Genomic DNA, 18,005 nt, shown 5'->3' with positions numbered 1-18,005 from the left:
ATGCTATAGCATGTGGTGTATATGTACAATGGAGGAGATGTGCACAGAAAAACAGGAGTGCATGTTGTTTACTAAGTTTATCATGTGTTTTAGACACGTTTTAGAAGTTTTTGAGAAGTGTGTAGAACAGGGATCAGCAACTTATAGTAAATGGCATGCGGGTTATAGCTCTCATACTGACTGCCACTAGTTATACATTTATAAACCTTTCTTATTGTATGTCCGTTGCTTCTTCTAGAAAACACTGGCGCAACGAAAAGACATACCCCATATGTGTGCATACAAGCTAGTGACCGTCAAGTTCAAATGGTGGGGCTTGCAGAACAAAGTGGAAAACTTCATCCAAAAGGTAAGTCGGGGGGAGTCTGACACATACCTGTTTTAGGAGACGCTGTTTTGTGGACGCATGCATGGATTGAAATTTTTCTCCCTTTCCTGCTGCCCTCCGTTCTCTCTTGAGGTGTAGCAAGGTTATAGTTTTCCTGTCTTCAATTAAACAGAACTTGGTGCCCCAGGCATGGACTTCCTGCTGAGCCTACAATGTGCTTTGTATATTTGGGCTTACGCCCCCCTCAGTTATTTTCCCTTCACATTGACGCTCCAGTGTGTGTAGGGAGCTACATCCCATCCTCATTCACGCTATACTGCAGCTCCTCGCTTAGCGGGCGGTGGGAAGGGCCGCTGTGCATGTAACAAGCAAACGCAGTGCTGTGGCCCCATCAACCTCAGAACTGCTGGTGGTATCAGCAATTGGACCCGCACCAATGCAAAGTGATGGCATATTGTAGAGACAAGCCATAACCCTTGAACTAGATTGTCTTTAACCCTTATATATAAGAGGTAAATTGTTTCCAAAAGTTTTTACATATAAGCTCTAAGGACACAACTTCTACAGTAAATAATGCTTCTGATGTGTCTGAACAGAGGAGATGTAGGAATTTGTGTTTAGAATTGCTTACCTGGTCGTGAAACCAATGAGACAAACGCAGCTCTCGCCTGCAACTTGAGAAGCACGGACACAGCCTGGACATAGCTGTAAGAACTTGAGAGAAGAAAATGGAGGTCCAGCTTCTTAAGATGATGAGCTTTATTTCATGCGGTAAAACTTTCCAAAACAAGACGGGGTACACGGTCTACGCGTTTCGGACCACACAATCCAGGTCCTTACTCATGACAAATATAATTACATCACACCCACCTACACAGCAAGCGACGTCATGTAACTATCCTTGTAGGGTGATCATAAAAACCTGGAACTGATTATCCAAGGCATACAACACCATATGTAAAGAGAAAAAAAAGAGAACAAGAAAAAACAAAAGAAAAACACAAATATTCATATAAAAACATAATTGTAAAAAATCTACTTTGACACAGCGGCAGGAACAAATACTAATACTGCAGAATCAAATCATATTTCCTGTTAAGGCCCGTAAGGCTGGGTTCACACCTGAGCGTTTTACAGCGCGTTCCTACGCGCTGTAAAACGCTCAACGAGGAGAAACCAATGATTCCCTATGGGAATGGTTCTCACCTGGGCGTTTTACAGCGCGTACGATAGCGCTGTAAAACGCCCGACGCCCCAAGAAGTACATGAGCTTCTTTGGGGCGTCTTGTCGCGCGTTCCCGTACATAGACTTTCGGGAACGCGCGACAATGGGCGTTCGCTTGTCTCTGTATGGCGATTGCAAACGCCGGTACAATCGCGCATACAGAGTGCTCCATCGCGAACTCTCAGGTGTGTACCCACCAACATGTGACTTCAACAAATACATTTGGTAGGTCCGCATCTATAACTGCCTTTACAGGTGAGCCAAATCGGTTTGGAAATGGGGCGTTCACAGTACATACTTGGACTTATCTTTTGACCTAAAGTAGGAGCTTTACGAGCTGCGCAGCAAATTCCTGCAGTCACTATATCACTCCACTCTTTGTCAAAATCAAAACCGATAAATGGTGCTTTACTATTATTCCATATCTCTTGATACTCCTCACCGTATCTTGTTATGACCGCAAACCTGGTCATATACGCTGTGTGGGAGTCCGACTCCTGTCGCAACTGTATGAGAAGGCCAGGGTGCTTCTGCATCTGCTTAGTTGTGGCGGTGCAGTGTACTACAATGTCGACCTGTTAAATTTAATCAGATGAAGCTGCTACATAACAGTACCACGCACCGCCACTACTAAGTGCTCACAAGCAGGGGCTCACTGGGAGCTTAAAGTGGCCCTGGATAAGACCTAAAAGTGGCCCCAAGCTGACATATGGTAGGGCCAACACAAGCCACAAGTATGCATGGGCAACAGAAGTAGACTGGGCCGGCAATATTGTACGGCACTAAACACCGCCCCAAATATAACAGTGCACCATAAAATACTGCCCTTTCATCATACGGTACAGTTGAATTCAGATGGGCACCAGTGGCTACTGGCCAGGTGTATAAGTACCTGATGCTCCTAGCATTAATTAATGCTGAGAGCATGAGATCATTATGTATCTGGCCAGTGGCCATGAGGAGGACACTCACTGGGCGTCATTCCCCTTTCAAACAACTGGTCAGTGGAGGTGCTCCCACCAATTTGATATGGTTGACCTATCCTGAGGGTATATTTTCATCCAGGCATTTTTTTTTATTCTTAAAAATGTTCAGCCTTTTCAGAGATACAGGGTTAAAAATCAGTCTGTTTGCAGGCTGTCCATTTCTGTTTTCTTTGAGTCCCATCATCTGACACATATTTAAGTCAGTTTGATAAGAATTGAGCTACGATGAGTATTTATTAGGTCAGGAGATCAGAAATAAGAGCTACATATGAGCCATCAGATAATGGGATTGAAAGAAAGAGAAGAAATTGACGGCCTGCAAGCAGACTGATTTTAACTCTGTACCTCAGAAATGGCTGAACGTGGTTAATAAAAACCTATTGAATTATTATTTTTTAACCTCAAAATGAGTAAAAATGCGACCATAAAACAATTTCCCAAAGATGCCCATAGCCTTTCAGTGTACTATGGAAAAAGAAAGCAGAATGAATGAATTGGTTGCTATTCATTCTCCTAAATTTCCCTTGTACGTCTCTAAAGGTGATATACACATTAGATGAATGACAGCCAAATCAGACTCTCCTCCTACAGCAGAGGTTGGGGGAGAGGGAAGGTTGTATATATTGAAATCATAATTATTGTTCTCTTGGAAATATTCTGTTTTCGTTCCCACACTGCACCATCGTCATTCATCACATGCTGACTCATACCTCCCTCGACTGAAAGGGTGTTCACGGCATCTGTTCCTCAAGCAGATATACTGTAGCTGTACAATCATTAAAACGTATGTGAATTACGTAGTGTTGTGTATTAAATGGACTGCCACTGTATCTGTTTATCAGGTGTCTGCAGTTCAATCATTTGTTTTTAGGCCTGACTGACAAAGGATTACATTGCTTTTTACCTTGTACCTCTGTATTTTCTGACCTGCAGAACGTTTGTTCTTATCCATTTATAGTATTACATTAGGCATATGTATAATGACCTACTACAAAAACAGGCACACAAAGATTCTAACATATGCGTATGTTAGAAAAGAACATGCACCACTCACAAAAGTTATGGATATTTGGCTTGTGGGTGAAATTTCAGGATGAACCTAAAATGCACTCTAACCTTTTACAGGTGAACTTGATGTGACCTTCTCTAAACTTTTGAATGCACATGTCCAACTGTTCAGTGTTTCAGTACTTTTTGCACAACTTGCTGTTCTCTAACAAGGAGCTTAACTGCAAAATTCACAACAGGTGTCTGATCCATGAATCGCCCAATAAATTTCCTGGTTCAATTAGAATTGGTATTCAAACAATCCTCCCCTTCATGCTGTTCACATTTTGACATCATGAGACCAAGACAACACCTAACAAGTTATCAACAGTACCTCGCCAATGCAAGGCTTCAAGCAGGATGTTCTTGGATGGAAGTGGCCACTGAGCCTAGAGTGTCACAAAGTGTCATAAGCAGGTTGCAGCAGAGATATCAAGAGAATGTAAGAGTCACAAAAAGGCATAGAAGTGGATGTCCTTTGGCCACATCCCACACTGATGACCACTTCATTGTGAACAATGCCCTGCGGAACCAGATGATGAATGCCAGGCCTATTTAAGGGAGGTGAGAGGCATCCAAGTGTCACATCAGACCATTGGAGACCATTCACATCACTGTGGCCTGCATACTAGACGACCTGCAAGGGTACCTGACCACTGACGCTATCGTCTTGCATGGGCCAGGGAGCATCTACTCTGGATAAGGGACCCGTGTGGCCTCAGAGCTCTTGACTGATAAAGGTCGATTCACGCTGAGCAGAAATGATGGACACCAATGATGTTGGAGACATCTGTTCGCCTTTGGTGGTGTTACAGTGTGGGCAGGTGTGTCTACTCAATATACAACTGCCCTACACTTTGTGAATGGTACAGTGACAAGCCCATAATAATAACATCATTAATCCAGTCATTGTGTCTCTGCATGAACAACACAGGCCTAATTTCATCTTCATTGATGACAATGTGCCAGCTCATCGAGGTTGCATCATTAGGGAACGGCTGCTGGAGACTGGGATACCTCAAATGGAGTGGCCTGCACTTTCTCCAGACGTGAATCCCATTCAAAATCTATGGTATTAGATGAGTCACCGTGTAGAGGTTCATAACTCTGTACCTCAGAACCTCAATGACCTGAGGGCCGCCCTTCAATAAGAGTGGGATGCCATGCCCAGCAGACAATAAGTTGTGAACAGCATGAGAGGTCGTTGTCAAACTGTAATTGATGCTCAAGACCACATGACAAGTTATTGAGACAGTGACATTTATTGTGGGGGTATACCCACCACTGCTGGTGGCTTTTGTTTCAATAAATTGTTTGAGATGAGGAAATCAACATTGCAGGCTTCGAATTAAATGTCCTACTTTCATTATATAATATCAGTGTAGCGTGAACTTACTTTTTCTGTAAATTTCACCCAAAAGCCAAATATCTCAAATTTTTTGTGAGTAGTGTATGCAAGTGTATACTCATGTTTCGATCCATCTGACTCATAAGGCTTCGTTCACACCAGCGTTCAGCCTTTCCGTTTAACGGAGCAGGAAAACTGAAAGGACGGATTGGGCACATAACTGAGCCGAGCGGAGCCTACGGACCCCATAGACTATAATGGCGTCCGTTAGGTTTACGCTCAGAAGATAATTTTGGAGCGGAGACGAAAGTCCTGCATGCAGTACTATGGTCTATGGGGTCCGTAGGCTCCGCTCGCCTCAGTTATGTGCCCAATCCATCCTTTCCGTTCTCCTGCTCCTATAACGGAGCAGGAGAAAGGAAAGGCTGAACACTGTGAACTCAGCCTTTAGAAGTGAATACGTTAACTCGGTGACTACTGAGAGTTGTAGTTCCACAACGGCTCAAGAGCCACACACTAGTAACCAGTGCTTCTGAAATGTATACTCCCGTAACACTCTTCACCATCCTCAGTCCCTCCATTAAAGAGAACCTTTCATGGAATTTTTTGGGGTTTAATTAAGTACCTTTACTTGCGGGGTACCCTCAGCTGATGGTTCCAACCTTGTTCTTTTTTTCAAATACCCCTTACTTGGCCCACTGTACCCTACTGCAGTTTTCGCACCCAGTATGTTAATACTATGCATTTGTACAGAGAGGAGGAGATGCCAGGGATTCTCGCTGGGCGTCTTCTTCTTCCTAGTTGTGCCGCAGGCCAATCGCAGCTGGGAGAAAAAAAAACAGCTCTCCTTCACCCTGGCTGTGACCCCCGATCCTATGCAATTGGACCACGGCACAGCCAGGGAGAAGGAGACGCCCACCGAGAAACCCTGGCTTCTCCTCATCCCTGTACCGATGATCAGTATTAGCATACTGGGTGCTAAAACTGCAGGGGGGCACAGCCGGGCATGCTGTAATATACTTTCTGTTACAAAAATGTTCCAGTTGTCAGATATTTCTTTAACTTTATTATACTGGCGCCTCCTGGTGTTTAATCTGTTTTGTAGTGTTCATGTCCACCTACTGATTTGCCCACACATGTTAAAGGGAACCTGTCACCAGGATTTTGGCCATAGAGCTGGGGACATGGGCTGCTAGATGGCCGCTAGCACATCTGCAATACCCAGTCCCCATAGCTCTCTGTGCTTTTATTGTGTTAAAAAACAGTTTTGATCCATATGCAAATTACCTGATATGAGTCCTGTATCCGGAGATGAGTCAAGCGGAAAGGAGCCCAGCACTGCCCCACGTCCTCCGAATCTCCTCCTTGCTGGCTGACGTCACAGAGCTGGAGCGCCGAAATCGAACATGATGCCGACACTGCGCAAGCGCTAGCTCGCGCATCGCGAGATTTCGGCGCTCCAGCTCTGTGACGCCAGCAAGGAGGAGATTCGGAGGACGCGGGGCGGTGCTGGGCTCCTTTCCGCTTGACTCCTCTCCGGATACAGGACTCATATCAGGTCATTTGCATATGGATCAAAACAGTTTTTTAACACAATATAGCGCAGAGAGCTATGGGGACTGGGTATTGCGGATGTGCTAGCGGCCATCTAGCAGCCCATGTCCCCAGCTCTATGCACAAAATCCTGGTGACAGGTTCCCTTTAAGTTGCATCCTTCACCTGTTACCAGCCATGTCCACTGTTAGAAACTGGGGAAAGGGAGGGGTTTGCAGACCTATTGACTTCAATGAGTCCGTGGACTGTATTTTGCGGGCAAGAATAGATGACCCGTATGCTTTCCACATCTGTATGTCCGTTCTGCAAAAAGATGTCCTACACTTTGCCACAAAATGTGGTCCACAGACCCAGTGAATGGAGTCTTTCGCGCAAGCACGGCCACCGCTCCATTCACCTCTATGTGACTGCCGTAAATGGCCGACTATTTTCAGAACTCCCTTAGAAATGATTAGACAGCGGCTGCACTTGTGTGGCTGTTCTCTGTTCACTTTGGGGGTCCCGTTGTAGAGATTGGTGCCTAGCTGACATCCTAGTGATATGCAACCAATGTCTGAAGTGAGACAACCCCTTTAAATATCCTTAGGATATCCTTCATTATCTGATTGATGCTGGTCTGACCCCCGCCAATCAGTCGTTTGAAGGGGCTGCGGTGCTTGGAGGAGCACTGTGGCCTCTATAGTATACCAGGCATAGCACCGTACATTGTATAGCGTCAGTTCTTAGTATTGCAGCTCATTGCCATTCACTTGAATGAGATTAAGCTTCACAGACACCATTTGACCAATGGATGCGAGGTCTTAAGCCAAGAAAGAGGCTGCAGCACATGCCAATGCATCGGGCCCTTTTATTAGCTGACCAGTAGAGGTACTAGAGACTTGCCCCCACCACTCTGATATTGATGACTAGTCCTAAGCCAGGGGTCATCAATATTTAACTCTTGGAAAACCCCTTTAATTCTAAATGCCCTGGCCATGTATTTCTTTCAGATGTATAGCCTCGTTTTCTATAACATGGATCGCAATATTTTATTCTTGCTATGTTTTTTTGTTTTTTCAGCAAGAGAGGCGGTTGTTTACAAATTTCCATCGGCAGCTTTTCTGCTGGTTGGACAAGTGGGTGGAGTTAACAATGGATGACATTCGCAGGATGGAGGAGGAAACCAAGAAAGCGCTCGATGAGGTTGGTACTTTTCTTGGGATTATCCCTAGGCTTTACTCCTTTATCAAGATATTTCCATATATGAAAGTTCATGCATGTCATCACGTATTCAGCAGAACAGATAATATCAATAATCCAATAAACTTCGAAAATTGGTCTGATTAGTCTCACGGGGGTGATTAACCCCTTCAGGCATTTGGACGTAACTGTACATGAAAATTGCAAGTGACTTGCTGCATTTGGACGTACAGTCACGTCCACCGGGGAAGCCGGCAAGGGACCACTCTGATTAGTCCCCAGTGGACGTGACTGTACGTGACTCTGCAGACTAACCAATCGGAGCGCTTTAGTGTTAAAATGCCGGTTTCAGGCTGTGATCTCCACTCTAGACATCACAACCTGAAATCAGGCAAGACCTATTGTGTGCCACCTTGCCCCTCATTCATGTGCTGCCCCCGATATGCCCCCAGATTGTGCCATTGCTTCCCATATGCCCCCAGATTGAGCCATTGCCCCCCATAATGCCCCCTGCAGCAAGTCTCGGTGTGATGGCAGCGGCTCAGGAACGGAGCCGCTGCCATCAGCAGTGTGTCAGCTGTAACGGACGAAATCGGTGCTGGCACCGATCTCAGCCGCTTAACCCCATAGATGCTGCGGTCAGTAGCCGCCCGCAACATCCATGGGGTTGATTGGGCAATCGCTGCTGGAATGTCAGCGGTCCGATGGTTGCCATGGCAACCAGACACCTTACAAAGGTGCCCAGGCAGCCATTTACCTAAGGCTGATCAGACTCTGAGGGTCTGATCAGCCTTAGTGTAAGTGTAGCACTGACTATACAGTGCATTGCAATAGAGGACTATTGCAATGCACTGTATAGTGATCTTTATTTTTTATTTTATTTTTGTGTAAAAAAAAATAAAAAAAATCTATAAAAATTGTCTTTTCTCATATCCGTTAATTATAAAAGTATCATGGTAGTATTCTGACGCGGTGAACGCCGTAAAAAATTAATGTAAAAAACAATTACAGAATTGCTGTTTTTGTCATTTCACCGCCCAAAAAAATAAAAATAAAAACAAGTGATCAAAAAGACATTATACTAATCTACCCAAAAATTATACTAATAAAAACAAAAGCCCGTCCCGCAAAAAATGAGCCCCCACACATCTACATTGGTGAAAAAATAAAAATGTTATGGATTTTTGTATATGGTGATGCAAAATATTTATTTTTAACACAAAAGGGATTTTATGCTGAAAAAGTAATGAAACATAAAAGAAACTATATAAATTTGGTATTGCCATAACTGTATCAACCCACAGAATAAAATAATCATACAATATTTACCACAAGAGGAACCCCATTAAAAATTAAAAACATTGACAGAATTACCATTTTGCCCACTTCACTCCACGAAAAATGGTATAAAAAGTGATCAAAAAGACATATGTAACCAAAAATACCAATAGAAACTACAGCTCGTCCCGCAAAAAACTAGCCCCCATACAGCTACATTGGTGAAAAAACTAAAATGTTATAGACTTTAGTATATGGTGATGCAAAATATCATTTATTTTTAACACAAAATGGATTTTAGGCTAAAAAAGTTGTAAAACATTAAAAAAAACTATATAAATTTGGTATCGCCATAACCGTATTAACCCACAAAATAAAATAATTATACAATATTTACCGCAAGAGGAACCCCATAAAAATGAAAAATTTAAAGCAATGACAGAATTGCCATATTTGCCCACTTCACCTCCACAAAAAAATGGTATAAAAAGTGATCAAAAAGACATATATCCATCCCGCAAAAAACAAGCCCTCACACAGCTACATTGGTGTAAAAATAAAAATGTTATGGTCCCTAAACTAATTTCAGCAAATTACATGTTAGAAAATCCAGATGCCGCTCCTTCCCTTCTGAATGCTGCTGCCGTGCCTCCAAACAGTGGTTTATGACCACATATAGGGTGTTCCTGTATTCTGGAATAAATGCATAACAAATTGTGGGGTGCATTTTCTCCTGTTACCCCTTGTGAAATTGAACAATTTGGGGCTAAAGCAACTTTACATTGGAAATAAAAGTAAATTTTTTACAGCCATGTGTTTCTAAATTTAATGAAACGCTTGTTGGGTCAAAGCATTCACTTCACCCCTATATTTATTCCTTTTTGGGGTTTTCTTTCTAGGGGTACCTCAGGGTCTCTTCAAATGTGACATGGCACCTGAAAACCATTCAAGCAAAATCTGCCCTCCGTTAACAATATGGCGCTCCTTTCCCTCTGCACCCCTCCGTGTGCCCATAAAGCAGTTTACGGCCACATATGGGGTGTTTCTGTAAACTGCAGAATCAGGGTAATAAATATTGAGGGTTCTTTGACTGTTAACCCTTGCTGTGTCACATGAAAATTGGATTTAAATGGAAAATCTGAACATTTTTTTTTTTTATTTCCCCTCCAATTTGCTTTAATTATTGTGGAACACCTAATGGGTTAATAAAGTTAGTAAAATCTGTTTTGAATAACTTGAGGGATGTAGTTTTTAAAATTGGGCCATTTATGGTTGGTTTCTACTATGCAAGTCCCACAAAGTGACTACATAACTGAACTGGTCCTTAAAAAAAAAAAAGTAGGTTTTGGAAATTTTCTTAATTTTTAAAATTTGCTTCTATACTTCTAAAATGACATTTACAAAATAATGCCAACATAAACTAGACATATGGGGAATGTAAAGTAATAAATATTTTATGAAGTATCACTATGCGTCTTAAAAGCAGAGAAATTCTAATTTTGAAAATGTTTCCAAATTGTCTGCAAATTTGGGATTTTTTTTATGCATAAAGGTAAAGCGTATCAACTCAAATTTACCGCTGTCATGAAGTACAATCTCAGAATGGCTTGGATAAGTAAAAGTGTTCCAAAGTTATTACCAGATAAACTGACACGTCAGATTAAAAAAATGGGTCTCCGAACTGGCTGTCGCTTGAAGGGGTTAAATGTACAACTGCTCATATTCCCACTCCTAAGGCTAAGTGTACATTAGTGCCACAACTCCGGTATTCTGTTCCAGCAGAATACTGGAAACATTGTATCCGGCATACGCCGCTCACTGCCAGTGCCTGACAAATCCCAATCACTACAGTAGGGTCTGTCGGGTGTCCAGCGTGCTTTGGCATTTTGCCGGACAAAATACAGCTGCATTCAACGGTATTTCATCCTTTTTTGCCAGAATATATGATGGAGGCTCCTGCCGCAGATATGAACCTATCCTAGTAGGGTCTATCAGAAATTAGGTTTCTTAGCTCATTGTTAAGAGGGTTCCGGTATCACACCCCTTAGGTCAATGGAAGACTGTATATGGGGAGAGGTTTGAGTAACAGCTATGCACCTTTTAATACATTTGGTGCAAATCATGCCAAATATCTCCTTCACGTAGATTGCCATCTCCAGTCTTCGGCTACTTTCATATGGACAAAGTTTCTGGACAGCACCCGGTCTGAACACTGACCCATTCAATTGAATATTTACAACATGTTCTGTCTTTATCCGATTTTCCCCACAAGATTTACTCACCGAAAGGAACAGGCCTCCCATGCAGCGGACAGATGCCAGAGAAGTCCCCGTCTCCTGATTTTGAGTTTGAAACGCTTACCGGCAACCCTATTGAATGCAGCAGACTAGCTGTTGAGGTAGCCAAGCTTCTCCTGCCTGGCATCCAAAGCACGCTAGCGGCCATGGCGGGGGGCGTCCCTTCACCAACTACAACAAGAAATCCACGAACATGGAGGGCGACTGGTCAAAGTAGATTCCAGAATTGCCCTTTCAGAACAAGCAGTGGAAACTACCCGGTCCTCTCTACAGGCTGCTACGAGGGAGAACAAAAGACTCTGGGACCGAATAGAAGATCTGGAAAGCCAGTCCCGGAGAAACAACCTGCGAATTCTGGGCATACAGGAGAGCGTCCAGCAAAAGGACCTCAAGCACCTTTGTGAAACTGAAATCCCTCAGATTCTGGGCATTCAAAAGAAGTGCTCATCGTGTGGGCCCTGACATTCGGGTTTATGACAACTCTGCTATGCAAGCTTCAAGAGGGAACCCGGTCCATCATTGTCCAATATCTGGATTATTCAGTAAAAACAGCTATCTTGCTGGCTCACAAATCCCGGAACAATGAAGTGGAATACTAGAGCAAGCGCCTACTTATTTTTGGGGACTATTCTGCGGAAATGACCGGACGCTGAAAAGCTTTCTCCCCTATTTGCTCGGCACTGTACAAGAAAAAGACGAAATTCACCTTACTACAGTTGTGTTCAAAATAATAGCTTTTATTTCCATACACACAAATGCATTGGGAACACTACACATTCTATTCCAAATCAAAATATGAAGAAAAATATATCAAATTTGTGTTGTTCCTCTAAAAAAAAATTGAAGAAAAGTGAATATTAGACTGTTCAAAAAAACAGCAGTGTTTGTATTCTTTACAAACTCAACCATTCACTATACAAACTGAAAAATGTTTGAAGATTTTGCTTTCCTTTGAATCACTTAACTAATATTTAGTTGTATAACCGCTGTTTCTGAGAACTGCTGTACATCTGTGTTGCATGGAGTCAACCAGGATGATTGGACTACATTCCACAGTTCTTCTCTATTTCTTGGTTTTGCCTCAGAAACTGCATTTTTGATGTCACCCCACAAGTTTTCTATTGGATTAAGACCCGGGGATTGGGCTGACCACTCCATAACGTCAATCTTGTTTGTCTGGAACCAAGATGTTGCACGTTTACTGGTGTGTCAGTCCACAAAATGTCTCTTTAGGCCGGTCAATGTGCTCTTTGGCAAATTGTAACCTTCAGCACATGTATTTTTTTCAACAGTAAGACTTTGCGGGGGCTTCTTGCAGATAGCTTGGCTTCACTTAGGCCAGGCATGTCCAAACTGCGGCCCTCCAGCTGTTGCAAAACTACAACTCCCAGCATGCCCTAATAGCTGTAAGCTATCCAGGCATGCTGGGAGCTGTAGTTTTGCAACAGCGGGAGGGCCGCAGTTTGGACATGCCTGACTTGGGCGTCTTCTAATTGTAACATTACTCACAGGTAACTTCAGACCTTCTTTGATCTTCCTGGAGCTGATTGTTGGCTTAGTCCTTGTCATTTTGGCTATTCTTCTATCCATTTGAATGGTAGTTTTTCACTTTCTTCCACATCTTTCAGGTTTTGGTTGCCATTTTAAATCATTTGCGATCATTTTAGCTGAGCAGCCTATCATTTTCTGCACTTCTTTATATTTTTTCTCCTCTCCAATCAACTTTTTAATCAAGGTACACTGTTCTTCTGAACAATGTCTGAACGGCCCATTTTCCTCAGAATTTCAGAGAGAAATGCACTGTAACCAGCATGTACAACATTTGCTGCCTTCCTTCCTTAAATAAGGGCAATAATTGCCACCTGTTTTTCAAAGAATGAATGCCCTCACTCATTGAACTCCACACTGCTATTATTTTGAACATGCCCCTTTCAATAAGTGATTGAATTACAGAGAATCAGCAGCAAGCATGTCATGACTGTTGGGTCTATTGGATTTCTATTAGTCTACTACACCTGCTAGTAAATTATTTGCCATGTAGAAATATAATTTCTACCAAAAACAGTGATTGATCAGATTAGTGATGTCTGACTGCTATTATTTTGAACACAACTGTATATCCTGCTCTATTGAGGGTATTTCTTGCCGATGGAAATATACTTCCCTTTCATCTCCGGCCGAAGCAGTTGACGGTCTGGATCTGGGATCTCCTGCATCTTCTCCTCCCCAAACGCGTACCATAGTCTCCTCACTGAAGGGATTTCTGATGAAAGTGGCAGAGTCTTATATTACATATCTGGGGATTAAAATTGGGAAAAACCCTGAATTCCTATATGATTTAAATTACTGAACTAGATGGACAGATGTCTTCAGCCTTTTCAGCCTTGTATAAACTATGTTTGTTTTGGAAGGTGGTGGGAGATTTTAAAGGGGTTTTACCATCACATACAATGAGGGCATATGGCTGATGGGTGCGGGGAAATGAATGGAGGGCACACTCCATCTGCCCCATAGAAATGAATGGGAGCAGGGGCTGCATGTGCGCAGTGTGCTCCCATTCACCTGTATCGGAGCAACGCTTGGTGGTGGACGGACCCCAAGAAACCCGAGGTCCACCAGCCACGGCTCTACCCGCTCAGTTCTCCTTGTAGGTGCGGGTCCCAGAGGTGGGGCACGCACCTATCAGACAATGGGGGCACATCCTAGAGATATGCCCCCATTGTATGTGATGGGAATACGCCTTTAAGAGATAATGAATTTACCGCTGTCTCTCGTGGGTAGATGCCATCTTATAAAAATGTTTTATTTATTATTACATTGTCTTTATTTCATTTTATTGTCTTTATTACAATAATAGTAAATATTCCCAACTGAATAATTATTCTCATGTTTCAATTCTAGATGAGAGAGAGAGATCCAGTAAAAGGCATGGTGGCAGCAGATGACTAGCACAGAAGTATTGCGTTTAGTAAGTATATTGAGTGTATGGTCGCCGTTCTGGTTTTGATGTGATTACTGTACAGGCCTGCACCTGTTATAGAGTTTATTGCTATAAGTAGTAAGAGGAGAGATGTTTCGTCAAAGTGACAGGTACCACGCCCCTTTTACACGCCCCCTTTTTATATAGTTTGATATCAATTTTATATCAAACTATAGACTTTTTATATCTAGTTTGATATCAAGTTTATATCTCTTGAAATTGCTGAGCACAAATGTTTGCAAACACATTGCTCAACATTGCTCAATTCAAGATCACAAATGTTTGCAAAACACATTGTTCAATTCAAGATGGCCCCAGCCCCTGTCATCGACACGCCCGCTTGCAAAGCACATTTTCAATGATGTCAAGTTTATATCTCTTGAAACTGCTGATCACAAATTCTTCAAATAGCTTGATATCAAGTTTATTTCTCTTCAAAATGCTGATCACAAATGTTTGCAAAACACATTGTTCAATTCAAGAGTGCCCCAGACCCTGTCATCGACACGCCCGCTTGCAAAGCACATTTTCAATCGATACGGGCCTAAATGGCTTATCTACAAACACATTGCTCAATTCAAGATTGCCCCAGACCCTGTCATCGTGTTGCTCTACAAGGCCATAGCCCCCTGTCAGGGACATCAAAAACACATTATATCATTCAGAGAAGTACGGAAATTTGGAATAAGAAAAGACTCTGTCAAAAACTGGTTGAGTAACGAGGATACTTACACATTATACAAACCTGTTAAAAAAACCTTTACAAGAAACAAGGTTGTGGTGTCTGATATAGATGCGCAATGGCAGGCAGATCTTGTGTCGATGATGGATTTTTCTAAAGAAAATAATGGTGTAAAATACCTGCTGACGGTCGTTGATATTCTATCTAAATATGCCTGGGTGTCGGGCCTTTCAAATAAGTCCGGGGCGACCGTGGCTACCGCTTTTGAGCAGATATTTAAGTTAAGCGGCCGAACCCCCCAAAAGCTACAGACTGATCGGGGCCGTGAGTTTATAAACAAACCTATGCGGCATCTTTGTGAAACCTATAAAATACATCATTTTTTAACTACAAACGCTGTTAAGGCAGCGTTGGTCGAGCGTTTTAATAGAACGCTGAAAACTAAAATGTGGCGCTATCTTAGAGAACAAAACACGTACAGGTACATCGACAAGTTGCAAGACTTGGTGTTTAGTTATAACCACACATACCACAGAACTATAAGGCGGCGCCCCATCGATGTGTCAAAAGAGAACTCTTTAACCGTTTGGAAAAATATCTACGGGTGTTACGATACTATTAAAAAAGTTAAACAGGTATTAAAAATAGGTGACCATGTCAGAATTGTTCGTTATAAGGGTGTTTTTACAAAGGGGTATGAACAAACCTATACGGACAAGATATTTAAAATTCATGCTGTAAACACTAGGGGCCTCAGACCCCTTTATAAGCTGAAAGACCTGTCCGATGAGCTCATTGAAGGCTCGTTCTACCCGGAAGAAGTCCAAAAAGTAACTCTCGACAAGCGACGCGTTTACAGGATAGAAAAAATACTGAAAAAGAAGAAAGTTCGGGGTAAAACGTTGTGTTTTGTAAAGTGGATAGGTTACCCTGAGAAGTTTAACTCTTGGGTGCCTGAAAAACAGTTGATGCGTCTGTAAACTATGGAGGACGGATCGTTTTTTATCACGCTGCCTTGCAACGCCTCCGCCAAACTTTATCCTGAAAACAGCATCGCCGATTACACCACTAAGTTAGCAAAAGCGGTGCATCTTCGCGGCCCTTACGAAGTAGCTTTAGTGGAGATTCAGTATCCACATACGTGGGAAACCTTTGGCCCCGGAGATGGTGTATTCTACGTCGCCCAGCGAGACGAGACGATCAGCGAACTTTTTGTTAAATTGGGTTATTACTCCAATATGCAAGATCTCATCAAAGCCATTAATAGCAAGCTTGAATCTATAAAAATACCTCCCGATCAATTGCGTCTAAGATACGATGATATTGACAGAACCGTTTATGTACTGAATTCACCAGCATACAAGTTCATGCCTTGTGTGAAGTTGGGGAATATTTTGGGGCTTACGGGGTATTCGAAAGCTCCGCCGCTCAAGAATGTCGACACCGAGCACATCACTCTCCGCTACAAAGGACCCGGATTACCTGTTTTAGAACATCATGTTGGTGGTATAAAGGGGCTTGCTCTAGTTTCATCAAAAGAGAAAAAAATTAATGCCGATATTAAAGCCGGTTTTTATACATTGTTTGTATGTACCGATATCGTCCAACATCAACTTGTTGGCGATAGTTACGTACAACTTTTAAGAACTGTCGAGTTAGGCGGCAAGAATGGTGATATCGTCACGCAAAAGTATCACCGGCCGGACTATATACGGTTACAATATCGATACTGACGGATCAGGCTAAACCTGTTAAATTCAAATACGGTAAGACTATTGTGCGATTACACTTTAGACCGCGCGCGGTGACGACGCACTAAAATGTTGTCCCAGAGAGTGTACGGTGACCCGGACGCTTATACGCATTATTACATAACGCAAGCCGGTCATGGCTTGGACGGCTTCCACGGTACTGAATTCATGCATGGTTCTGGACTCGCCGGGTTATTTCGGGGTCTGTTCCGCCGTGTCGTTCCCCTATTTAAGAAAGGTGTGGAGCTTGCAAAACCACATGTGAAAACAGCCGCCCGTAACATCGCTAAAGACGTTGTTACTACGGCTTCGACCGCCTTTATGGATCGTGTAAATAGGTCGGCGCAGAACCAGGAGGGCTCTGGTGTCGTTCAAATACGTAAAAAAAACGCGTAAAAGAAAACGTGAACGAGCGGCCTTTGTCTTACCATCTTTTATGAATAAAGTAGCACAACCTAAGAGACGTCGCAGCCAGAAAACAAGTCGTCGCTCACCAAGTGACATCTTCTAGTTAGACGCTATGGCTTTCGTGCATGACGCCTCCGCCGAGTACGCCAAATCAGAGTTGGATATCTTTCAAATACCACCTACCCAAACAAGCATTGAAAAATCGCTTTATGTAGAGGTGCAGCCAATCGCCGCAATAACTGACAATGCACCTTTGGAATTCTACATCACGGGCAGCGGTGAATATTATTACGACCTTAATAACACATTGTTACACGTCGTTTGCAAAATCGTTAGTCCTGATAACACCCCCATACCGGAAGGATCCCGCGTTGCACTTATTAACTACCCTATAGCGAGTCTTTTTAATCAGCTGGATATAACGCTCGGCGACACGTTGATTTCAAGAAGCGACAACCTTTATACGTATAGAGCGTATATAGAGTCCCTAATAAATTATAATTCACAAACTTTAGCGTCCCAATTTACAGCCGGTTTATTCTATAAAGACACAGCGGGACATCATGATGACCGGGTTCTCGACGGGCGTAATGACGGCTTCAGCAAGAGAGCAAAGTATTCAGCCCGCTCTAGGAGTGTTGAATTAATGGGCCCCATTTACGCCAATATATTTAATCAACCAAAGTTAATACTGAACGGTTTAGATCTAAAGATAAAATTGACAAGAAACAAAGACACTTTCTGCCTTATGTCGGCCGAGGCGGCACATTTTAAAGTACAGATACAGCACGCTTCCCTGTTTGTCAAAAGAGTACAAGTATCGCCCGCTGTAAGAATCGGTCACAGTCGTGCTCTGTTAACCGCTAACGCAAAGTACTCGATCGATCGGGCGCCGCCGGTACTCGCATATGTAACCACGAGAATCTTTTCCTCGGCAACCTA

The 18,005-nt window shown here is 42.9% G+C and overlaps 1 protein-coding gene across 1 annotated transcript in view; it reads left to right on the top strand.

The window, feature by feature from the left end:
• The window catches only part of PITPNA (phosphatidylinositol transfer protein alpha), an 81,887-nt gene that overhangs the window by 53,593 nt on the left and 10,289 nt on the right, over positions 1 to 18,005 (top strand). The window contains exons 9-11 of the mRNA XM_044283870.1: positions 239 to 349; positions 7,548 to 7,670; positions 14,144 to 14,210. Of these exons, the coding sequence (XP_044139805.1) occupies positions 239 to 349; positions 7,548 to 7,670; positions 14,144 to 14,191 (282 nt within the window). The 3' untranslated portion in view covers positions 14,192 to 14,210. The remainder of the gene's footprint in view (positions 1 to 238; positions 350 to 7,547; positions 7,671 to 14,143; positions 14,211 to 18,005) is intronic.

Source organism: Bufo gargarizans, chromosome 3 (assembly GCF_014858855.1).
Source record: "Bufo gargarizans isolate SCDJY-AF-19 chromosome 3, ASM1485885v1, whole genome shotgun sequence".
NCBI lineage: Eukaryota > Metazoa > Chordata > Amphibia > Anura > Bufonidae > Bufo > Bufo gargarizans.
Note: the sequence above shows the minus strand (reverse complement) of the source record. Positions and strands in the feature narration are given on the sequence as shown.